The sequence below is a fragment of the Danio rerio genome, chromosome 25 (genome assembly GCF_049306965.1).
Source record: "Danio rerio strain Tuebingen ecotype United States chromosome 25, GRCz12tu, whole genome shotgun sequence".
In the NCBI taxonomy this organism is placed as follows: Eukaryota; Metazoa; Chordata; class Actinopteri; order Cypriniformes; family Danionidae; genus Danio; species Danio rerio.
The window spans coordinates 26,454,835-26,479,976 of NC_133200.1; the positions used below are offsets into that span (position 1 = coordinate 26,454,835).

Genomic DNA, 25,142 nt, shown 5'->3' on the forward strand with positions numbered 1-25,142 from the left:
TGCGCTCTTGTTGAAATTTTACTGACGTAACACAGGCAATTATATTGATATTACTATTATGTGGATATTGTTCTTAAAAAGCTTATTACGTTAATTAAAAACGAATGAAAATGTTTCAATTAAACATATTTATGCATGCTTATGTATATATAAGTATTATATATATATATATATATATATATATGTATTTATAAATATATATATATATATATATATATATATATATATATATATATTTTTTTTTTTTTTTATTTTATATTTCTTTATGTAATAATAACTTTAAATGAATGCACACAAAAACAAGTAATATGCAAAATGGTTTATCAAAATGAATACAAATATATATAAATTGTAAAACAATGTAAAAAAACTAAATAAAAACATATCTTAATATATAAACTATATAATATACAATAAATAAAAACAATACAATATATATTTATTTATTATGCACATATAATATATTAAAACAATACTATATTTAAATATATTTATTTATTATACACAATATATAAAAACAATACTCTCTATATATATTTATTTTTATACACACAATATATTAAACAATAATATGAATAAATAATAAAATGAAAGAGTGGGGGCACGTAATATATAAAATATAGTTTTTAAGCAATGTATAAAATGTTATTTTTTTAAGAAATATAAATATATTTTTACATAAAATGCACACAAATTTTAAATAAGTACACACAAGACAAAATAAGAGTGGGCCTATGTAATATAAAAGTCTATAAAGTCTATAAAGTGCTACTTTAAAAGGCTACATATTAACACACAAAAATTTAATTAAATGAGGGAAAGAGAGAGTACCCATGTAACATTTACAAATATATATACAGCAATTTGTACTTTATTCTGGAGCTGGAGTTTGTCCTTTATTTTGCTGGCGCTGTTCTGCCAACCAGTCCTCTAAGGATTTGCCATTTGAAGTTTGCAGACAAAATGTGGCATTACCAAATCGGCTATGGCCAAACTCCTTAGTCTTGGGTTGCCCACATTTGCTGCAAACATTAAAAGTAACCGCACGCACATACTTCCTTTTGTGGACTCCACTTTCCTTCTCCTGTTCCCGTCTGCGCCTGTTCCTCTGGGTGTAACGGGACACAGGAACAGCAGGCGCAGGTGGAGCAGGTGCAGGTGGAGGAACAGCAGGTGCAGGTGGAGCAGGTGCAGGTGGAGGAACAGCAGGTGCAGGTGGAGCAACAGCAGGTGCAGGTGAAGCTGGGACTGCACTGGATGTTGGTGCAGCAAATGATGGAATCACCATTGACACACTCATGTCTGGGTTAAAAACAAGTGTGCCAAACAATGATCCAGGTCCTGAAATGGGCTTCACAACACCTGGTGCTGTGGGGGGTGGTGCAATGGGGCACACCGTGCTGGGGGCCGGTGGAAAGGAGCATACCGTGGTGGGGGCAGACACAATGGTGCGCACTGTGGTGGGGGCCGGCGCAATAGGGCGCACTGTGGTGGAGGCTGGTATGATGGGGCACACTGTGGTGGAGGCTGGCGAGATGGGGCGCACTGTGGTGAAGGTCGGTGTGACGGGGCACACCATGGTAGGGGCCGGTGCAATGTGGCAGACTGTGGTGGGGGTTGGCGCGATGGGGCATACCGTCGTGGGGGCCGGTGGGAAGGAGCACACCGTGGTGGCATCTGGCAGGAAAGAGCAAACTGTGGTGGTTGCTGAAGCAGACTTTCGTCCAGGTCGAAGAAGAGGTGCCTGTCCTTCTTTATTTGGAGGAAAAACAAACTGGTGTTTGGGGCCTGATGTTGACGGTGCCTCGTCCAATTTTTCCCTCGGCAAAGGAAGCTGCGTATCTGCCACAGCAATTGGATTAAGTGGAGTCAGTCCCTGAGTGAGTACACTCATTTCCTGATCCTTTTGCCTCCGTTGAAACCTGATAATAAATGATATGTATTATTCATATATATTAATTTAGAAATATTCAGGTAATTTAAAGAAAATAATGTGCTTTGCTTACCACTGAATGAGCGTCTTCTGGTTTAGCTCAAAAAGCTGGATCACTGTTTCATCCATTAGCCTGCGACTGCCAAGCACCAGATCCCGGATGTGGTGGTAATCTGTCAGTATTTTAGACCACCTGGGGGTGCGAACACCAGCCTTCTTGGAAGTGGACTTGTGTACGGCACACAGCTTTGTACAAATGGCCTCAACCAAGCGGCTGGTGCTAGGCCACTGTGCTGGACCCCCAGGATGTCCAATCAGACAACGTTTGACGCTCTCCACACCTGGAGTGACTCCGGAGCGCTTTGGTGCCTTAAAGCGCCCATGCGTCAGCTGAGGCTGATGTCGAGGCTGGTAGTTGATGCGCTGTTTATCAACATCCAGGAGAGCTGTCCACAGCTGGATGGCCTCTGTCACCTGCAGGTCAGTGAGGTAAGGAGCCTCACGAAGACCTACCAAATAAGCAGCCAGATCCTGGACCTTGTCCCACCCAGCAATGCCATCAGGTCCAATGACTACTCCCTGATAAATACAGAATAAATTTAGTATATGTGGAATAAAAAAAGACTAAATCAAATTAAGTTCTTAATGTATCTTACCTGAGCCTCAACAGAGAGACTGTCTCCAGAGTCGGATGGCTGTGACGGCACTGAGGGGGCTCGGCTAGGAAGCTGTCCTTCTCCACCAGCTGATGTGGACGGCTTAGCCAGTGATGCTAGGGACTGAGGCAGAGGCGAAGATGAGGGGCTGTTTCTGAGATCACGGCAGGGGTCATCCTCATACAGCACTGGAACTGTGATGTCCTCCATGATCTCCTCCTCAAACCCCTCATCTTGTAGATCCTCGTCATCTACTTCCTCCACCAGCCTGTCTTCCTCCTCTGGGTTCTGGAGCACCGGAGTCAGGGTTTTGCCGGTCTGGCTGTAAAGGTACTCTATTCCCAGCAATTCACCTTAAAGAATAAAACAATAAAAAAAACATATATTAAATAAAACTAATAATAAAGTAAATATTTAGATAAACATTTTGTGAAGTACATTAAAGCTTAATAAATCACTTATATAACAACTAGTTAATGAATTTCTTGCCTGTATATGCTCCAGGAGGGTGATAACGGTTATCCCAGGGCTTCCCTAAGACTGCTCGGCTAAGCCTGTCCACAGCCTCTCTCATGGCACTGCCATATGACCGTATGGAGGATGCTCCTTTTATGGTGCTTTCCATCCGGTCATCATTCCAGCGCATCAAGCCCTCAAGGAGATAGGCCTGAAAATGCGCATCACTGGCACTGGTCCCTGGAAATTAAAATGGTTAAAAATATGTGAAGAATTAATTAACATGTTATTAGGTTATGTACTAACATTAAAATTATTGTCATTATAAACAGAGTTACTTGTCAGGCAAGACAGCTTTGTCAATGCTGATAACATCACAAATGTTACTTAAATGTTTAATAATGTTACATTAAAGCAATGGAAGTTATCACAGTGCTTATATGTTTTACAAAATAAAACAATCCAAATGTATGTAATACCTGGAATAAAACGGTTTAGGTGGAGGTGGAAGGACTCCAAAGATGTAGAGCCACGGGCACACCTGTAACAACACAGCTCCACACTGCCTTTCTTCAGTGTCCCTGTCTTCATGTACAGTGGAAAGTTCTCTGGGTCTTGAATGCACTGTATATGCTTCTGCTGTTCCTTCCATATCTGCTGGATCCGTTCGTGGTCCAGCAGAGCAACACCCAGAGTGTCCTTCCCATGCTCGCTGTCAAAATGGTCCAACAGCTTTCCAATCAGACAGGTGGTCTCCTCCACACCTCTGGTCCTCCTACGGCAGTGCAGTGCTAGCTCCCTCCGGTTTATGCGAGCACTGAGAGCCGTTTGTGAAATGTGGCCAGTCTTTTTTGCCGCCAGCTCACCTTCCTTTGCCTGGCGAAGAGCGGCCACATCTTCTGGATCCCACTGAAAGATGCACGTGGACAGACGTGCCATGAAGATCCCGTAGAGCGGATGAGCTTCTGTCGTGACACCTGCAGCAAACCGGCGCATAAAATGCCAGATGTCAAGGCGCACTTCAAGCTCATCCCACTCCCGAAACATGATCTTCACCGGAGACTGGCCGTGCTGACTGCAGCAATCTCTGTCCACGTACATTACTTTCGGGGCTGCCTCTCCTGCCTCCCGGTAACGCTTCATCAGCCCGGCCGCCATTGGGTCCAGTCCATGACCCTCGGCAGCTGACAGCACAGAGACAAGGACTTGACCGTGTTCGTTCCCCACATTAGTGCACCAGGCAGCTGTTCCCGCAGCAGCACCTGCAAGTTTCTTTGTGATCTATTAGGAAAAATAAAACTGTGTTAAATATGTACGCACACATATCCATATCTGGCAAATGTCTGGATATAAACATACCTTTTTTGTGGAGTCCATCTTTAGAACACAGCCAAAGACGGAGGTGATTTTGGCCTTGACCTCGTGCAGTCGCCCCAGAACATCCCTGGCATAGACGGCTAACAGCCACTTAGGTTTGGGTATGGCAGGTAAGAGGGGAGGCTCAGCAAACACAGGAGGTTGCACAAGGGAGGACCTTGTGAATGGTTCACAGGCAGTCAGGTACTGCAAGACTCGCTGTGTCCATGCCTCACTGTGTTGCTCCATCAGCTTTTTGAAAAGCTGAGTCACACTGTTGCCCAGTGTCCTCTCCCTCATCATCCTAACTACCCGGTTGTCACATGAGTATCTAAGGAAACAACATTATAATCAGGGAAATGCTTTGTTTGCTAAAAATTAACACAATTAAAATATTGGCATTATGAATTACCTGTATGTCAGCAAAGCTGGGAACTGACTACGGTGGCCAATATCCAGCTGTCCTAAGATGTCCTCGGACCAGGCAGGATACTTCTTTTTGCACCGCTTGCACTCCAGATACTCAGTGGCAAGGTCGTACCAGCCGTCGATGTCGAGGACCTTGCGCACCGTGCGGTAAATTCCAGCAGCTGTTAGTCTGTGCTTACCACAGCTTAGGCGAACACAGACAAGTGGAAACAACCACATCTTCAGCGGCATCCACAGAAAAAGTGGTCAGCAGAAGAAGAGGTCAGGAGAGGCAGGTGGCTGCGTGTTAATTAGAGGGGGCTGGGGAGGATACCACCAAAGCTTCAGCTGGGACACTAGCTCTGGCTTGCCGGTTTTTAAGTTTGTTTTAAATACCGTGTTCCGGATCCACTCATGCTGGAAAGGGGGAAGCTGATCTTTCCAGTGAACAGGAAGCTCAACTGGTGGCTGATGATGTTGAAGATCTGGTGTTTTTGCTGTTTCCGCTGATGGAGACGGATTGGCACAGGCCTCTGAGTGAATAGTAACAAACAATTTATGGTTAACAATATTATGATGACTGTTGCTTTTGATAGTAAGGTGCTACAAATTATGCCCATGAACAGCCAGTGAAGCAATAGTTTTGTATAAGTATTATTATTAATATGGGTATACTTAGAAATACAAGTTAAGAGAATGGTACTGTTAGGAAGCAAAGAAATTAGTGTGCACTTTATTGATGAAAGGGATATGGAATTAACACAATTCTCTGCGAATGAGAATCATATGAAATGGAGTAAGTAAAATGAGGCATGATTAGTATAAATTATTGAAGCACAAAGACATGAAGCATGCACACAGATACAGTAAGGAAAAACTGCTCAGCTGATAATGACAGCAATGAATCACCACCATCTAAGAGAGTGAGTAATGAAGAGCAAGCGACGTGGAAAAGTTATCTGATGAATGTTCAATAATGATTAGTTCGGAAACGCAAATAAATACACTGAAACCTTTGAACATCCTTAAGGTTTTGAAGAAGTGCACTCAAAGAATGCATCCCGCTTGAGGCATGATGTGACAACTCTGTACTGTAGATAAAAATTTGATTCATTATTTTTTGTAAAAAAAAAATACTTAGTGTGTTTTTACAAAATATTGTTATAACATTTTCATTTGTGTCGTGTGCCACACCTGCAAAGAGCTGTGCTTCACATTGTGATGCAGCAAACACCAGTTCTTCATCATCTTCAGCTGTGGATCTGGAAGTGCCTGGAGCATAAATCTTAAAAATATTACTGTGAAAAATACACACAGCCAAATGTACAATACGATGGTGCTTACTTACCAGTAGTAAAAAGCTGCCTTTGGGCCATACGTTTGGCTGGGGGTTCTGCTGTAGGAGGAGATACAGTGGACTGCAGTTTTGGATCTGGAAACAGAAAGTTTGACATAACAATAAATAAACACATATATAACTGCTGTTGGGATAATTCTGTATCATGCTCAGTATTCACTCTCCTACTTACAGGGTTTAACAGGTGACATCAGTTTTTTTGCCAGCTGTGAAGGAGACAAGTGCTTGCCCCTTGCCAACAGCGATTTCACAGTGGCAGTCTGCTGTTCACCTGTTTGGATGGCTGCAGGTGGAGGAGCAGGGACACTGGATGCTGCAGGTAGAGGTGAAGAGACACTGGATGCTGCAGGTGGAGGTGCAGAGGCAGCAGCAGAAGCCAGTCTTTTCAGGACATACGTCTTGAAAAGTGCCATGTTGGTTTTTGGCCTGGCATCTGCCTTAACCAGGTACCTGATGAGGGCTTGGGCCTCCTTGCTCTGGTCCTCAAACACATCTTTCATGGACCGGCCCTTAAAGTCACCAAACTCCACCATCAAGCACCCTGTATCTCCTTTTGCCCTGGCTTCTGCTTGCATTTCCTGTTTCCTCTGGTACTTCTCTACTTCTTCTGCAATCTCCCTGATGGAGGAAGTGTACTGAAGAAACAGGTGTTTGTTTTCTGACAAGGGTGTTGTCTGCAGCTTCTCATCAGAAATGCTAAGCACCAGGTACACCGCATACCCCAGAGCATGCTCTAGGAGCCATCTAAATCTTTGGCCCTGGTACTTGCCAAACTGAATCTTGCAGTGAGCCAGAACTAAAAACTGGTCACTGGAGTCTCCACCATTGCTGCTGACGAAAGCAGTGGCCTCTGCCAGCACCTCTTCCTTGGGTTTGGCCCTTCCAGACTCCCTGCTTACAAGGCGCTCTGCCTCTGCAGATGGCCCCAAGAGGAGTCTGCTTGATGTCGCTGATTGGCGGCGGAAAATCGGGTATGCATACATTTTTCTGAAAAAAAAAAAAAAAAACATTAGAGAGAACATTACCTAGAGCAATCAGAAAGATACATTTACATTAAGTGTGAAACAATAATTTAACAAGGTAGATAATCCATATTATTGCAGTAGTAAATATGACCATGACCATAAAATGGACTTCTGGTGAATTTTCTACACATATGCCTAATATATGCATGGTAGTACAACTTAAAATCCATATAAATAAATGAGAAACAACAGAAATTAAAACATTAAGTTATAATATACACATTAAACTCTTAAGTCTTTACATTATGACTTTTATAAATAAAATGTTTGTACTTCAGCTATTTAATATAACTATTCTGTTGCGTAATATATCTGAAAACACAAGTAATAAAATAAACAAAATACAATATATGCTTATAATATTTTTACAATAGATTTATAAAATACAATACAATCTAATTACTAAATATATATCATATATTGTCATAAACAAGTGTTAAACTCAAATGTTTTTAAAGTTTGTGCAGTCGTCTTTATAAATATAACTTTGTTTTACCTAAAATAGAATTATTTTAAAATTATAGAATTATTTGCTAAATTAAATGTTTAAGAAAAAACTGTTTAACTCTATATTTCATGCAATTACATTATAAGTAACTGTAACTGTACATTTAAGTACAGTAACGTTAACTTTTTAGAGTGTACACCGCGATTATAGGGCCCAATATTGCTAGGTCGAATGGGGGCATTATTATTCTAAACAAATATCAGAACATTTTGTTTAATCATTTAACCAAATGGCGATGATTCCACCTTTTCTGATCACGAGCGACATTTGCTCTGTATTTATCATGGGAAACATTACCGTTTTACAAGTTATGAAGAAAACATCTGCCATAACGTTAACTTGCTGTCGATTGTAACTTATTATTTAACAGAAATACACACAGTATAATAAACTAATAATAAACTAATAATAAAGTAGTGTTACATCTGGCTTACCTGATTCAAAGATGACGATTATAATAAAAGCGTCGTGTGATTGGTCAAAAGTAAGCCATCGAGGAGAAACGCGATTGGTCAAACATACGTCACAGCAAAAAGAAATGCGATTGGTCAAAAGTAAGCCACTGAAGTGAAACGCGATTGGTCGAAATGACGTCAGCGCAAAGACAAACGTGATTGGTCAAAAGTAAGCCACAGGGGTTAAACTCTATTGGTCAAAAGTAAGCCACCGAGGTGAGACGTGATTGGCTCATGTGGGCTTACTTTGGGCTTACTTTGGCTCTGTAGACGGGATGCTGCAGGCGCAAGCGAGAGGTAGCGGGATCGATGCCCGCATTCTCCACATGAATCTCCGCTTCTGTTTTCATGCCTTTCACACTGGCTTTCATTGCATACCTGGTTGCACCTTAAAGGGCCATGAAACCCCCTCGTTTCAGCAGGGTGTTTTCACACCTCTACTTTGGAAAAAGTCAGAAAAGTGGGCGTGTCCAGCTCTGTTTAGGGGGGAGTGTCGGAGGAACTAAAGTGGGATGGTGTGGGAGTGTCTATTTGGGCACGCGCGAGTTTCAGTCAAAATACACACACATGAGAAAGTGATGGTGTTTAACCTACATGGACATCTGTAGTCGAATTATTTGCCAAATTATTAAATGTTGGACTTTAACAGCAGTTTGGCTCTTTCAATCAGGGAATTAATTCATGCCCCTCGCGACAAACGCGATATTTGATTCGAGGATCTGCTCTAAGCGTGTATTTTTTCATGCAATGTTTGATACCGCACGGCGAATGAGAGAAAAAAAAAACTCTGCATTTCCCGGAAACTTAGATGCTCTCGGCAGGTAGCGTCAGAAAGCCGCGTGTGTTATTCCGGTCACAAAATGCCGTGCTATGTTTGCACTCAGTGCAATAGTTAACTTAATTCGATACCAACAAACTGAATAAACAAAGAGCACTGGTCGCTCACTTACCAAATCTGTAGAGACAGGACAATCACCAGCAACTAGAGCCGCGTCTTTATGAAGAGGAGACTAACGTTACAAGCGAATCCGGATTTCAGCGTTTGCAGATGAGAACAGCTCTCAGGTAAACAATGTTCCTCCTTAGACACGTAAGTTATTGTTGTCGAGCGTCGCGTACACTGTTAATCCACACGTGAACCAGCTGAGCTCTCACAGAGAGAAAATGAAAACGAAACTTAATGGCAGCAAACTATAAAACAACACTTCACGCTTGTTTTGCCAACACAACGTGGCGTCTCTGTGGCGTTAACACGGTGACGCTAATGAATATTAATGAAGTTGCACAATAGAGCGCGCTGATTGGTTTGACCCAAGCCTTACTCATGCATTAATGCATCACACTGTAAGACGTAATAAGACTCACTCTGGCACAGACGTCCAGTCTGCACGCTGGAATACACGCTATTATGTCATGACCGTGACGCAGCTTCAAAAATTCGTTTCAAACAGGAAGTACGAATTTGCTTGAAATAACGCAATAACAACCAATTTACACTTTTTAGTGAAATATAGGTGTCCTAATAGTGTTTTTAGCAGTGTGGGACACATATACGACTGTCAACAGCTCAAAAAATGTGTTTTGGTGTTTCGTGACCCTTTAAGACTTTATAGTGAAACTTCTTACGTCAGCTTTGCCGGTTCCTGTCTAGTGATTATCATTGCAACCCTTCAGAAGCCCTATCAAGTCACAGTTTTCTTTAAGTCAATGGCGTGTCCGCAGTGGGACATCCAAGCGCTAAACATATTGAAGATTGCTGTCGATTAGGCCATTGGAATCATCACCAGAAGCGACGTGACCGTCTGGGAGGAAGATGGCGTTTTGGTCAAGTGGAAGCAGGTGGACTTAAGTGTGAAGCAGCTAGGCTTTTTGAGTGACTTTCGGTTCCCTGACCCTCATGCCAAAAACTGAACGTCAACGCTGCTTTGCCGAAACCCGGGATTGAACCAGGGACCTTTAGATCTTCAGTCTAACGCTCTCCCAACTGAGCTATTTCGGCTGTCTTGGCTCAACTGCTCTGCAGCATGGATGTCGGTGAGACCTAGCAGAGCTCTTGAATGCGTCTGAGGCACAGGAGGGTAAAAGTTTGGCCAGTACGGGTATCGAACCCGCGACCTTAGCGTTATTAGCACCACGCTCTAACCAGCTGAGCTAACCGGCCACTTTTGGCACACTAACATAGAAATCCAGGGCACTGCCAATGTGGAGTGATTTAGGGATAACTCGTCATTCGGCATGCAGGACTCCTCACACGTTCCCTGGAGCAGGACCGGGTAGGACCTTTAGAAAAAAGCATGCTATTCCAAGCAATTTGACGAATAAATATCAAGCAGGGCAAAGGGGCCACCGCAGAGCAGATGTGGTCTTTTTTTTCTTTTTTGATTACGTCAAAAATAGCCAAATTTTTTTCCAGCGAGGGGAATTAGCTCAAATGGTAGAGCGCTTGCTTAGCATGCGAGAGGTAGCGGGATCGATGCCCGCATTCTCCACATGAATCTCCGCATCTGTTTTCATGCCTTTCACACTGGCTTTCATTGCATACCTGGTTGCACCTTAAAGGGTCATGAAACCCCCTCGTTTCAGCAGGGTGTTTTCACACCTCTACTTTGGAAAAAGTCAGAAAAGTGGGCGTGTCCAGCTCTGTTTAGGGGGGAGTGTCGGAGGAACTAAAGTGGGATGGTGTGGGAGTGTCTATTTGGGCACGCGCGAGTTTCAGTCAAAATACACACACATGAGAAAGTGATGGTGTTTCACCTACATGGACATCTGTAGTCGAATTATTTGCCAAATTATTAAATGTTGGACTTTAACAGCAGTTTGGCTCTTTCATTCAGGGAATTAATTCATGCCCCTCGCGACAAACGCGATATTTGATTCGAGGATCTGCTCTAAGCGTCTATTTTTTCATGCAATGTTTGATACCGCACGGCGAATGAGAGAAAAAAAAAACTCTGCATTTCCCGGAAACTTAGATGCTCTCGGCAGGTAGCGTCAGAAAGCCGCGTGTGTTATTCCGGTCACAAAATGCCGTGCTATGTTTGCACTCAGTGCAATAGTTAACTTAATTCGATACCAACAAACTGAATAAACAAAGAGCACTGGTCGCTCACTTACCAAATCTGTAGAGACAGGACAATCACCAGCAACTAGAGCCGCGTCTTTATGAAGAGGAGACTAACGTTACAAGCGAATCCGGATTTCAGCGTTTGCAGATGAGAACAGCTCTCAGGTAAACAATGTTCCTCCTTAGACACGTAAGTTATTGTTGTCGAGCGTCGCGTACACTGTTAATCCACACGTGAACCAGCTGAGCTCTCACAGAGAGAAAATGAAAACGAAACTTAATGGCAGCAAACTATAAAACAACACTTCACGCTTGTTTTGCCAACACAACGTGGCGTCTCTGTGGCGTTAACACGGTGACGCTAATGAATATTAATGAAGTTGCACAATAGAGCGCGCTGATTGGTTTGACCCAAGCCTTACTCATGCATTAATGCATCACACTGTAAGACGTAATAAGACTCACTCTGGCACAGACGTCCAGTCTGCACGCTGGAATACACGCTATTATGTCATGACCGTGACGCAGCTTCAAAAATTCGTTTCAAACAGGAAGTACGAATTTGCTTGAAATAACGCAATAACAACCAATTTACACTTTTTAGTGAAATATAGGTGTCCTAATAGTGTTTTTAGCAGTGTGGGACACATATACGACTGTCAACAGCTCAAAAAATGTGTTTTGGTGTTTCGTGACCCTTTAAGACTTTATAGTGAAACTTCTTACGTCAGCTTTGCCGGTTCCTGTCTAGTGATTATCATTGCAACCCTTCAGAAGCCCTATCAAGTCACAGTTTTCTTTTAGTCAATGGCGTGTCCGCAGTGGGACATCAAAGCGCTAAACATATTGAAGATTGCTGTCGATTAGGCCATTGGAATCATCACCAGAAGCGACGTGACCGTCTGGGAGGAAGATGGCGTTTTGGTCAAGTGGAAGCAGGTGGACTTAAGTGTGAAGCAGCTAGGCTTTTTGAGTGACTTTCGGTTCCCTGACCCTCATGCCAAAAACTGAACGTCAACGCTGCTTTGCCGAAACCCGGGATTGAACCAGGGACCTTTAGATCTTCAGTCTAACGCTGTCCCAACTGAGCTATTTCGGCTGTCTTGTCTCAACTGCTCTGCAGCATGGATGTCGGTGAGACCTAGCAGAGCTCTTGAATGCGTCTGAGGCACAGGAGGGTAAAAGTTTGGCCAGTACGGGTATCGAACCAGCGACCTTGGCGTTATTAGCACCACGCTCTAACCAGCTGAGCTAACCGGCCACTTTCTGCACACTAACATAGAAATCCAGGGCACTGCCAATGTGGAGTGATTTAGGGATAACTCGTCATTCGGCATGCAGGACTCCTCACACGTTCCCTGGAGCAGGACCGGGTAGGACCTTTTAAAAAAAGCATGCTATTCCAAGCAATTTGACGAATACATATCAAGCAGGGCAAAGGGGCCACCGCAGAGCAGATGTGGTCTTTTTTTTCTTTTTTGATTACGTCAAAAATAGCCAAATTTTTTTCCAGTGAGGGGAATTAGCTCAAATGGTAGAGCGCTCGCTTAGCATGCGAGAGGTAGCGGGATCGATGCCCGCATTCTCCACATGAATCTCCGCATCTGTTTTCATGCCTTTCACACTGGCTTTCATTGCATACCTGGTTGCACCTTAAAGGGTCATGAAACCCCCTCGTTTCAGCAGGGTGTTTTCACACCTCTACTTTGGAAAAAGTCAGAAAAGTGGGCGTGTCCAGCTCTGTTTAGGGGGGAGTGTCGGAGGAACTAAAGTGGGATGGTGTGGGAGTGTCTATTTGGGCACGCGCGAGTTTCAGTCAAAATACACACACATGAGAAAGTGATGGTGTTTAACCTACATGGACATCTGTAGTCAAATTATTTGCCAAATTATTAAATGTTGGACTTTAACAGCAGTTTGGCTCTTTCATTCAGGGAATTAATTCATGCCCCTCGCGACAAACGCGATATTTGATTCGAGGATCTCCTCTAAGCGTCTATTTTTTCATGCAATGTTTGATACCGCACGGCGAATGAGAGAAAAAAAAAACTCTGCATTTCCCGGAAACTTAGATGCTCTCGGCAGGTAGCGTCAGAAAGCCGCGTGTGTTATTCCGGTCACAAAATGCCGTGCTATGTTTGCACTCAGTGCAATAGTTAACTTAATTCGATACCAACAAACTGAATAAACAAAGAGCACTGGTCGCTCACTTACCAAATCTGTAGAGACAGGACAATCACCAGCAACTAGAGCCGCGTCTTTATGAAGAGGAGACTAACGTTACAAGCGAATCCGGATTTCAGCGTTTGCAGATGAGAACAGCTCTCAGGTAAACAATGTTCCTCCTTAGACACGTAAGTTATTGTTGTCGAGCGTCGCGTACACTGTTAATCCACACGTGAACCAGCTGAGCTCTCACAGAGAGAAAATGAAAACGAAACTTAATGGCAGCAAACTATAAAACAACACTTCACGCTTGTTTTGCCAACACAACGTGGCGTCTCTGTGGCGTTAACACGGTGACGCTAATGAATATTAATGAAGTTGCACAATAGAGCGCGCTGATTGGTTTGACCCAAGCCTTACTCATGCATTAATGCATCACACTGTAAGACGTAATAAGACTCACTCTGGCACAGACGTCCAGTCTGCACGCTGGAATACACGCTATTATGTCATGACCGTGACGCAGCTTCAAAAATTCGTTTCAAACAGGAAGTACGAATTTGCTTGAAATAACGCAATAACAACCAATTTACACTTTTTAGTGAAATATAGGTGTCCTAATAGTGTTTTTAGCAGTGTGGGACACATATACGACTGTCAACAGCTCAAAAAATGTGTTTTGGTGTTTCGTGACCCTTTAAGACTTTATAGTGAAACTTCTTACGTCAGCTTTGCCGGTTCCTGTCTAGTGATTATCATTGCAACCCTTCAGAAGCCCTATCAAGTCACAGTTTTCTTTTAGTCAATGGCGTGTCCGCAGTGGGACATCAAAGCGCTAAACATATTGAAGATTGCTGTCGATTAGGCCATTGGAATCATCACCAGAAGCGACGTGACCGTCTGGGAGGAAGATGGCGTTTTGGTCAAGTGGAAGCAGGTGGACTTAAGTGTGAAGCAGCTAGGCTTTTTGAGTGAATTTCGGTTCCCTGACCCTCATGCCAAAAACTGAACGTCAACGCAGCTTTGCCGAAACCCGGGATTGAACCAGGGACCTTTAGATCTTCAGTCTAACGCTCTCCCAACTGAGCTATTTCGGCTGTCTTGTCTCAACTGCTCTGCAGCATGGATGTCGGTGAGACCTAGCAGAGCTCTTGAATGCGTCTGAGGCACAGGAGGGTAAAAGTTTGGCCAGTACGGGTATCGAACCCGCGACCTTGGCGTTATTAGCACCACGCTCTAACCAGCTGAGCTAACCGGCCACTTTCTGCACACTAACATAGAAATCCAGGGCACTGCCAATGTGGAGTGATTTAGGGATAACTCGTCATTCGGCATGCAGGACTCCTCACACGTTCCCTGGAGCAGGACCGGGTAGGACCTTTTAAAAAAAAGCATGCTATTCCAAGCAATTTGACGAATACATATCAAGCAGGGCAAAGGGGCCACCGCAGAGCAGATGTGGTCTTTTTTTTCTTTTTTGATTACGTCAAAAATAGCCAAATTTTTTTCCAGCGAGGGGAATTAGCTCAAATGGTAGAGCGCTCGCTGCGCAAAGGAAGGGGCCCAATCTTCTCGCTCACTCGCAAGCGAACAAGTCGCAAAAAACGGAAAAATGCGACAAATTTCGCTTGCAGTAGTGTTCGCGGCTTTGTGACTGTGCATAATGTGGTATTTTGGTTGCATATTGCATGTCATTCTAAATGTCATTTTTTGCGTGCTGGATTCGAACACACGATCTGTGTAACACAATATCCAATCAGTGTCGGTTTCAGCGGAGCCAATCAGCTGCGCTCTTGTTGAAATTTTACTGACGTAACACAGGCAATTATATTGATATTACTATTATGTGGATATTGTTCTTAAAAAGCTTATTACGTTAATTAAAAACGAATGAAAATGTTTCAATTTAACATATTTATGCATGCTTATGTATATATAAGTATTATATATATATATATATATATATATATATATATATATATATATATATATATATATATATATATATATTTTATATTTCTTTATGTAATAATAACTTTAAATGAATGCACACAAAAACAAGTAATATGCAAAATGGTTTATTAAAATGAATACAAATATATATAAATTGTAAAACAATGTAAAAAAACTAAATAAAAACATATCTTAATATATAAACTATATAATATACAATAAATAAAAACAATACAATATATATTTATTTATTATGCACATATAATATATTAAAACAATACTATATATAAATATATTTATTTATTATACACAATATATAAAAACAATACTCTCTATATATATTTATTTTTATACACACAATATATTAAACAATAATATGAATAAATAATAAAATGCAAGAGTGGGGGCACGTAATATATAAAATATAGTTTTTAAGCAATGTATAAAATGTTATTTTTTTAAGAAATATAAATATATTTTTACATAAAATGCACACAAATTTTAAATAAGTACACACAAGACAAAATAAGAGTGGGCCTATGTAATATAAAAGTCTATAAAGTCTATAAAGTGCTACTTTAAAAGGCTACATATTAACACACAAAAATTAAATAAAATGAGGGAAAGAGAGAGTACCCATGTAACATTTACAAATATATATACAGCAATTTGTACTTTATTCTGGAGCCGGAGTTTGTCCTTTATTTTGCTGGCGCTGTTCTGCCAACCAGTCCTCTAAGGATTTGCCATTTGAAGTTTGCAGACAAAATGTGGCATTACCAAATCGGCTATGGCCAAACTCCTTAGTCTTGGGTTGCCCACATTTGCTGCAAACATTAAAAGTAACCGCACGCACATACTTCCTTTTGTGGACTCCACTTTCCTTCTCCTGTTCCCGTCTGCGCCTGTTCCTCTGGGTGTAACGGGACACAGGAACAGCAGGCGCAGGTGGAGCAGGTGCAGGTGGAGGAACAGCAGGTGCAGGTGGAGCAGGTGCAGGTGGAGGAACAGCAGGTGCAGGTGGAGCAACAGCAGGTGCAGGTGAAGCTGGGACTGCACTGGATGTTGGTGCAGCAAATGATGGAATCACCATTGACACACTCATGTCTGGGTTAAAAACAAGTGTGCCAAACAATGATCCAGGTCCTGAAATGGGCTTCACAACACCTGGTGCTGTGGGGGGTGGTGCAATGGGGCACACCGTGCTGGGGGCCGGTGGAAAGGAGCACACCGTGGTGGGGGCAGACACAATGGTGCGCACTGTGGTGGGGGCCGGCGCAATAGGGCGCACTGTGGTGGAGGCTGGTATGATGGGGCACACTGTGGTGGAGGCTGGCGAGATGGGGCGCACTGTGGTGAAGGTCGGTCTGACGGGGCACACCATGGTAGGGGCCGGTGCAATGTGGCAGACTGTGGTGGGGGTTTGCGCGATGGGGCATACCGTCGTGGGGGCCGGTGGGAAGGAGCACACCGTGGTGGCATCTGGCAGGAAAGAGCAAACTGTGGTGGTTGCTGAAGCAGACTTTCGTCCAGGTCGAAGAAGAGGTGCCTGTCCTTCTTTATTTGGAGGAAAAACAAACTGGTGTTTGGGGCCTGATGTTGACGGTGCCTCGTCCAATTTTTCCCTCGGCAAAGGAAGCTGCGTATCTGCCACAGCAATTGGATTAAGTGGAGTCAGTCCCTGAGTGAGTACACTCATTTCCTGATCCTTTTGCCTCCGTTGAAACCTGATAATAAATGATATGTATTATTCATATATATTAATTTAGAAATATTCAGGTAATTTAAAGAAAATAATGTGCTTTGCTTACCACTGAATGAGCGTCTTCTGGTTTAGCTCAAAAAGCTGGATCACTGTTTCATCCATCAGCCTGCGACTGCCAAGCACCAGATCCCGGATGTGGTGGTAATCGGTCAGTATTTTAGACCACCTGGGGGTGCGAACACCAGCCTTCTTGGAAGTGGACTCGTGTACGGCACACAGCTTTGTACATATGGCCTCAACCAAGCGGCTGGTGCTAGGCCACTGTGCTGGACCCCCAGGATGTCCAATCAGACAACGTTTGACGCTCTCCACACCTGGAGTGACTCCGGAGCGCTTTGGTGCCTTAAAGCGCCCATGCGTCAGCTGAGGCTGATGTCGAGGCTGGTAGTTGATGCGCTGTTTATCAACATCCAGGAGAGCTGTCCACAGCTGGATGGCCTCTGTCACCTGCAGGTCAGTGAGGTAAGGAGCCTCACGAAGACCTACCAAATAAGCAGCCAGATCCTGGACCTTGTCCCACCCAGCAATGCCATCAGGTCCAATGACTACTCCCTGGTAAATACAGAATAAATTTAGTATATGTGGAATAAAAAAAGACTAAATCAAATTAAGTTCTTAATGTATCTTACCTGAGCCTCAACAGAGAGACTGTCTCCAGAGTCGGATGGCTGTGACGGCACTGAGGGGGCTCGGCTAGGAAGCTGTCCTTCTCCACCAGCTGATGTGGACGGCTCAGCCAGTGATGCTGGGGACTGAGGCAGAGGCGAAGATGAGGGGCTGTTTCTGAGATCACGGCAGGGGTCATCCTCATACAGCACTGGAACTGTGATGTCCTCCATGATCTCCTCCTCAAACCCCTCATCTTGTAGATCCTCGTCATCTACTTCCTCCACCAGCCTGTCTTCCTCCTCTGGGTTCTGGAGCACCGGAGTCAGGGTTTTGCCGGTCTGGCTGTAAAGGTACTCTATTCCCAGCAATTCACCTTAAAGAATAAAACAATTAAAAAAAAAAACATATATTAAATAAAACTAATAATAAAGTAAATATTTAGATAAACATTTTGTGAAGTACATTAAAGCTTAATAAATCCAGGAGGGTGATAACGGTTATCCCAGGGCTTCCCTAAGACTGCTCGGCTAAGCCTGTCCACAGCCTCTCTCATGGCACTGCCATATGACCGTATGGAGGATGCTCCTTTTATGGTGCTTTCCATCCGGTCATCATTCCAGCGCATCAAGCCCTCAAGGAGATAGGCTTGAAAATGCGCATCACTGGCACTGGTCCCTGGAAATTAAAATAGTTAAAAATATGTGAAGAATTAATTAACATGTTATTAGGTTATGTACTAACATTAAAATTATTGTCATTATAAACAGAGTTACTTGTCAGGCAAGACAGCTTTGTCAATGCTGATAACATCACAAATGTTATTTAAATGTTTAATAATGTTACATTAAAGCAATGGAAGTTATCACAGTGCTTATATGTTTTACAAAATAAAACAATCCAAATGTATGTAATACCTGGAATAAAACGGTTTAGGTGGAGGTGGAAGGACTCCAAAGATGTAGAGCCACGGGCACACCTGTAACAACACAGCTCCACACTGCCTTTCTTCAGTGTCCCTGTCTTCATGTACAGTGGAAAGTTCTCTGGGTCTTGAATGCACTGTATATGCTTCTGCTGTTCCTTCCATATCTGCTGGATCCGTTCGTGGTCCAGCAGAGGAACACCCAGAGTGTCCTTCCCATGCTCGCTGTCAAAATGGTCCAACAGCTTTCCAATCAGACAGGTGGTCTCCTCCACACCTCTGGTCCTCCTACGGCAGTGCAGTGCTAGCTCCCTCCGGTTTATGCGAGCACTGAGAGCCGTTTGTGAAATGTGGCCAGTCTTTTTTGCCGCCAGCTCACCTTCCTTTGCCTGGCGAAGAGCGGCCACATCTTCTGGATCCCACTGAAAGATGCACGTGGACAGACGTGCCATGAAGATCCCGTAGAGCGGATGAGCTTCTGTCGTGACACCTGCAGCAAACCGGCGCATAAAATGCCAGATGTCAAGGCGCACTTCAAGCTCATCCCACTCCCGAAACATGATCTTCACCGGAGACTGGCCGTGCTGACTGCAGCAATCTCTGTCCACGTACATTACTTTCGGGGCTGCCTCTCCTGCCTCCCGGTAACGCTTCATCAGCCCGGCCGCCATTGGGTCCAGTCCATGACCCTCGGCAGCTGACAGCACAGAGACAAGGACTTGACCGTGTTCGTTCCCCACATTAGTGCACCAGGCAGCTGTTCCCGCAGCAGCACCTGCAAGTTTCTTTGTGATCTATTAGGAAAAATAAAACTGTGTTAAATATGTACGCACACATATCCATATCTGGCAAATGTCTGGATATAAACATACCTTTTTTGTGGAGTCCATCTTTAGAACACAGCCAAAGACGGAGGTGATTTTGGCTTTGACCTCGTGCAGTCGCCCCAGAACATCCCTGGCATAGACGGCTAACAGCCACTTAGGTTTGGGTATGGCAGGTAAGAGGGGAGGCTCAGCAAACACAGGAGGTTGCACAAGGGAGGACCTTGTGAATGGTTCACAGGCAGTCAGGTACTGCAAGACTCGCTGTGTCCATGCCTCACTGTGTTGCTCCATCAGCTTTTTGAAAAGCTGAGTCACACTGTTGCCCAGTGTCCTCTCCCTCATCATCCTAACTACCCGGTTGTCACATGAGTATCTAAGGAAACAACATTATAATCAGGGAAATGCTTTGTTTGCTAAAAATTAACACAATTAAAAAATTGGCATTATGAATTACCTGTATGTCAGCAAAGCTGGGAACTGACTACGGTGGCCAATATCCAGCTGTCCTAAGATGTCCTCGGACCAGGCAGGATACTTCTTTTTGCACCGCTTGCACTCCAGATACTCAGTGGCAAGGTCGTACCAGCCGTCGATGTCGAGGACCTTGCGCACCGTGCGGTAAATTCCAGCAGCTGTTAGTCTGTGCTTACCGCAGCTTAGGCGAACACAGACAAGTGGAAACAACCACATCTTCAGCGGCATCCACAGAAAAAGTGGTCGGCAGAAGAAGAGGTCAGGAGAGGCAGGTGGCTGCGTGTTAATTAGAGGGGGCTGGGGAGGATACCACCAAAGCTTCAGCTGGGACACTAGCTCTGGCTTGCCGGTTTTTAAGTTTGTTTTAAATACCGTGTTCCGGATCCACTCATGCTGGAAAGGGGGAAGCTGATCTTTCCAGTGAACAGGAAGCTCAACTGGTGGCTGATGATGTTGAAGATCTGGTGTTTTTGCTGTTTCCGCTGATGGAGACGGATTGGCACAGGCCTCTGAGTGAATAGTAACAAACAATTTATGGTTAACAATATTATGATGACTGTTGCTTTTGATAGTAAGGTGCCACAAATTATGCCCATGAACAGCCAGTGAAGCAATAGTTTTGGATAAGTATTATTATTAATATGGGTATACTTAGAAATACAAGTTAGGAGAATGGTACTGTTAGAAAGCAAAGAAATTAGTGTGGACTTTATTGATGAAAGGGATATGGAATTAACACAATTCTCTGCGAATGAGAATCATATGAAATGGAGTAAGTAAAATGAGGCATGATTAGTATAAATTATTGAAGCACAAAGACATGAAGCATGCACACAGATACAGTAAGGAAAAACTGCTCAGCTGATAATGACAGCAATGAATCACCACCATCTAAGAGAGTGAGTGAGAAGAGCAAGCGACGTGGAAAAGTTATCTGATGAATGTTCAATAATGATTAGTTCGGAAACGCAAATAAATACACTGAAACCTTTGAATATCCTTAAGGTTTTGAAGAAGTGCACTCAAAGAATGCATCCCGCTTGAGGCATGATGTGACAACTCTGTACTGTAGATAAAAATTTGATTCATTATTTTTTGTAAAAAAAAATACTTAGTGTGTTTTCACAAAATATTGTTATAACATTTTCATTTGTGTCGTGTGCCACACCTGCAAAGAGCTGTGCTTCATATTGTGATGCAGCAAACACCAGTTCTTCATCATCTTCAGCTGTGAATCTGGAAGTGCCTGGAGCATAAATCTTAAAAATATTACTGTGAAAAATACACACAGCCAAATGTACAATACGATGGTGCTTACTTACCAGTAGTAAAAAGCTGCCTTTGGGCCATACGTTTGGCTGGGGGTTCTGCTGTAGGAGGAGATACAGTTGACTGCAGTTTTGGATCTGGAAACAGAAAGTTTGACATAACAATAAATAAACAGATATATAACTGCTGTTGGGATAATTCTGTATCATGCTCAGTATTCACTCTCCTACTTACAGGGTTTAACAGGTGACATCAGTTTTTTTGCCAGCTGTGAAGGAGACAAGTGCTTGCCCCTTGCCAACAGCGATTTCACAGTGGCAGTCTGCTGTACACCTGTTTGGATGGCTGCAGGTGGAGGAGCAGGGACACTGGATGCTGCAGGTGGAGGTGCAGAGACACTGGATGCTGCAGGTGGAGGTGCAGAGGCAGCAGCAGAAGCCAGTCTTTTCAGGACATACGTCTTGAAAAGTGCCATGTTGGTTTTTGGCCTGGCATCTGCCTTAACCAGGTACCTGATGAGGGCTTGGGCCTCCTTGCTCTGGTCCTCAAACACATCTTTCATGGACCGGCCCTTAAAGTCACCAAACTCCACCATCAAGCACCCTGTATCTCCTTTTGCCCTGGCTTCTGCTTGCATTTCCTGTTTCCTCTGGTACTTCTCTACTTCTTCTGCAATCTCCCTGATGGAGGAAGTGTACTGAAGAAACAGGTGTTTGTTTTCTGACAAGGGTGTTGTCTGCAGCTTCTCATCAGAAATGCTAAGCACCAGGTACACCGCATACCCCAGAGCATGCTCTAGGAGCCATCTAAATCTTTGGCCCTGGTACTTGCCAAACTGAATCTTGCAGTGAGCCAGAACTAAAAACTGGTCACTGGAGTCTCCACCATTGCTGCTGACGAAAGCAGTGGCCTCTGCCAGCACCTCTTCCTTGGGTTTGGCCCTTTCAGACTCCCTGCTTACAAGGCGCTCTGCCTCTGCAGATGGCCCCAAGAGGAGTCTGCTTGATGTCGCTGATTGGCGCCGGAAAATCGGGTATGCATACATTTTTCTGAAAAAAAAAAAAAAACATTAGAGAGAACATTACCTAGAGCAATCAGAAAGATACATTTACATTAAGTGTGAAACAATAATTTAACAAGGTAGATAATCCATATTATTGCAGTAGTAAATATGACCATGACCATAAAATGGACTTCTGGTGAATTTTCTACACATATGCCTAATATATGCATGGTAGTACAACTTAAAATCCAAATAAATAAATGAGAAACAACAGAAATTAAAACATTAAGTTATAATATACACATTTAACTCTTAAGTCTTTACATTATGACTTTTATAAATAAAATGTTTGTACTTCAGCTATTTAATATAACTATTCTGTTGTGTAATATATCTGAAAACACAAGTAATAAAATAAACAAACAATATACAATATATGCTTATAATATTTTTACAATAGATTTATAAAATACAATACAATCTAATTACTAAATATATATCATATATTGTCATAAACAAGTGTTAAACTCAAATGTTTTTAAAGTTTGTGCAGTCGTCTTTATAAATATAACTTTGTTTTACCTAAAATAGAATTATTTTAAAATTATAGAATTATTTGCTAAATTAAATGTTTAAGAAAAAACTGTTTAACTCTGTATTTCATGCAATTACATTATAAGTAACTGTAACTGTACATTTAAGTACAGTAACGTTAACTTTTTAGAGTGTACACCGCGATTATAGGGCCCAATATTGCTAGGTCGAAGGGGGGCATTATTATTCTAAACAAATATCAGAACATTTTGTTTAATCATTTAACCAAATGGCGATGATTCCACCTTTTCTGATCACTAGCGACATGTTGCTCTGTATTTATCATGGGAAACATTACCGTTTTACAAGTTATGAAGAAAACATCTGCCATAACGTTAACTTGCTGTCGATTGTAACTTATTATTTAACAGAAATACACACAGTATAATAAACTAATAATAAACTAATAATTAAGTAGTGTTACATCTGGCTTACCTGATTCAAAGATGACGATTATAATAAAAGCGTCGTGTGATTGGTCAAAAGTAAGCCATCGAGGAGAAACGCGATTGGTCAAACATACGTCACAGCAAAAAGAAATGCGATTGGTCAAAAGTAAGCCACTGAAGTGAAACGCGATTGGTCGAAATGACGTCAGCGCAAAGACAAACGTGATTGGTCAAAAGTAAGCCACAGGGGTTAAACTCTATTGGTCAAAAGTAAGCCACCGAGGTGAGACGTGATTGGCTCATGTGGGCTTACTTTGGGCTTACTTTGGCTCTGTAGACGGGATGCTGCAGGCGCAAGCGAGAGGTAGCGGGATCGATGCCCGCATTCTCCACATGAATCTCCGCATCTGTTTTCATGCCTTTCACACTGGCTTTCATTGCATACCTGGTTGCACCTTAAAGGGCCATGAAACCCCCTCGTTTCAGCAGGGTGTTTTCACACCTCTACTTTGGAAAAAGTCAGAAAAGTGGGCGTGTCCAGCTCTGTTTAGGGGGGAGTGTCGGAGGAACTAAAGTGGGATGGTGTGGGAGTGTCTATTTGGGCACGCGCGAGTTTCAGTCAAAATACACACACATGAGAAAGTGATGGTGTTTAACCTACATGGACATCTGTAGTCGAATTATTTGCCAAATTATTAAATGTTGGACTTTAACAGCAGTTTGGCTCTTTCATTCAGGGAATTAATTCATGCCCCTCGCGACAAACGCGATATTTGATTCGAGGATCTGCTCTAAGCGTCTATTTTTTCATGCAATGTTTGATACCGCACGGCGAATGAGAGAAAAAAAAAACTCTGCATTTCCCGGAAACTTAGATGCTCTCGGCAGGTAGCGTCAGAAAGCCGCGTGTGTTATTCCGGTCACAAAATGCCGTGCTATGTTTGCACTCAGTGCAATAGTTAACTTAATTCGATACCAACAAACTGAATAAACAAAGAGCACTGGTCGCTCACTTACCAAATCTGTAGAGACAGGACAATCACCAGCAACTAGAGCCGCGTCTTTATGAAGAGGAGACTAACGTTACAAGCGAATCCGGATTTCAGCGTTTGCAGATGAGAACAGCTCTCAGGTAAACAATGTTCCTCCTTAGACACGTAAGTTATTGTTGTCGAGCGTCGCGTACACTGTTAATCCACACGTGAACCAGCTGAGCTCTCACAGAGAGAAAATGAAAACGAAACTTAATGGCAGCAAACTATAAAACAACACTTCACGCTTGTTTTGCCAACACAACGTGGCGTCTCTGTGGCGTTAACACGGTGACGCTAATGAATATTAATGAAGTTGCACAATAGAGCGCGCTGATTGGTTTGACCCAAGCCTTACTCATGCATTAATGCATTACACTGTAAGACGTAATAAGACTCACTCTGGCACAGACGTCCAGTCTGCACGCTGGAATACACGCTATTATGTCATGACCGTGACGCAGCTTCAAAAATTCGTTTCAAACAGGAAGTACGAATTTGCTTGAAATAACGCAAAAACAACCAATTTACACTTTTTAGTGAAATATAGGTGTCCTAATAGTGTTTTTAGCAGTGTGGGACACATATACGACTGTCAACAGCTCAAAAAATGTGTTTTGGTGTTTCGTGACCCTTTAAGACTTTATAGTGAAACTTCTTACGTCAGCTTTGCCGGTTCCTGTCTAGTGATTATCATTGCAACCCTTCAGAAGCCCTATCAAGTCACAGTTTTCTTTTAGTCAATGGCGTGTCCGCAGTGGGACATCAAAGCGCTAAACATATTGAAGATTGCTGTCGATTAGGCCATTGGAATCATCACCAGAAGCGACGTGACCGTCTGGGAGGAAGATGGCGTTTTGGTCAAGTGGAAGCAGGTGGACTTAAGTGTGAAGCAGCTAGGCTTTTTGAGTGAATTTCGGTT

General features: G+C 43.0%; 2 protein-coding genes and 7 non-coding genes across 9 annotated transcripts; 1 reads left to right on the plus strand and 8 right to left on the minus strand.

Moving 5' to 3' along the window:
- Positions 1 to 841: 841 nt before the first annotated feature.
- LOC141380985 (uncharacterized) lies at positions 842 to 6,211 on the minus strand. The gene is made up of 7 exons (XM_073943198.1): positions 4,814 to 6,211; positions 4,405 to 4,732; positions 3,525 to 4,326; positions 3,079 to 3,285; positions 2,590 to 2,942; positions 2,007 to 2,512; positions 842 to 1,922 (listed from the first exon to the last, which is right to left on the minus strand). The coding sequence occupies exons 1-7, from the start codon at positions 5,059 to 5,061 to the stop codon at positions 872 to 874; spliced, it is 3,495 nt and encodes a 1,164-aa protein (XP_073799299.1). The 5' UTR covers positions 5,062 to 6,211; the 3' UTR covers positions 842 to 871.
- Positions 6,212 to 10,080: 3,869 nt separating this feature from the next.
- trnaf-gaa (transfer RNA phenylalanine (anticodon GAA)) lies at positions 10,081 to 10,153 on the minus strand. Its single transcript has one exon. It is a non-coding gene; the product is annotated as a tRNA-Phe (tRNA).
- Positions 10,154 to 10,241: 88 nt separating this feature from the next.
- trnai-aau (transfer RNA isoleucine (anticodon AAU)) lies at positions 10,242 to 10,315 on the minus strand. Its single transcript has one exon. It is a non-coding gene; the product is annotated as a tRNA-Ile (tRNA).
- A 1,929-nt stretch (positions 10,316 to 12,244) lies between these two features.
- Positions 12,245 to 12,317, minus strand: trnaf-gaa (transfer RNA phenylalanine (anticodon GAA)). Its single transcript has one exon. It is a non-coding gene; the product is annotated as a tRNA-Phe (tRNA).
- Positions 12,318 to 12,405: 88 nt separating this feature from the next.
- Positions 12,406 to 12,479, minus strand: trnai-aau (transfer RNA isoleucine (anticodon AAU)). The gene has a single exon. It is a non-coding gene; the product is annotated as a tRNA-Ile (tRNA).
- Positions 12,480 to 12,734: 255 nt separating this feature from the next.
- On the plus strand, positions 12,735 to 12,807 carry trnaa-agc (transfer RNA alanine (anticodon AGC)). The gene has a single exon. It is a non-coding gene; the product is annotated as a tRNA-Ala (tRNA).
- Positions 12,808 to 14,408: 1,601 nt separating this feature from the next.
- trnaf-gaa (transfer RNA phenylalanine (anticodon GAA)) lies at positions 14,409 to 14,481 on the minus strand. The gene has a single exon. It is a non-coding gene; the product is annotated as a tRNA-Phe (tRNA).
- Positions 14,482 to 14,569: 88 nt separating this feature from the next.
- trnai-aau (transfer RNA isoleucine (anticodon AAU)) lies at positions 14,570 to 14,643 on the minus strand. The gene has a single exon. It is a non-coding gene; the product is annotated as a tRNA-Ile (tRNA).
- Positions 14,644 to 17,144: 2,501 nt separating this feature from the next.
- LOC141380986 (uncharacterized) lies at positions 17,145 to 18,264 on the minus strand. The gene is made up of 3 exons (XM_073943199.1): positions 18,207 to 18,264; positions 17,732 to 18,084; positions 17,145 to 17,654 (listed from the first exon to the last, which is right to left on the minus strand). Exons 1-3 carry the CDS (start codon positions 18,262 to 18,264, stop codon positions 17,145 to 17,147), a joined length of 921 nt encoding a protein of 306 aa, XP_073799300.1.
- Between the last annotated feature and the right edge of the window lie 6,878 nt (positions 18,265 to 25,142).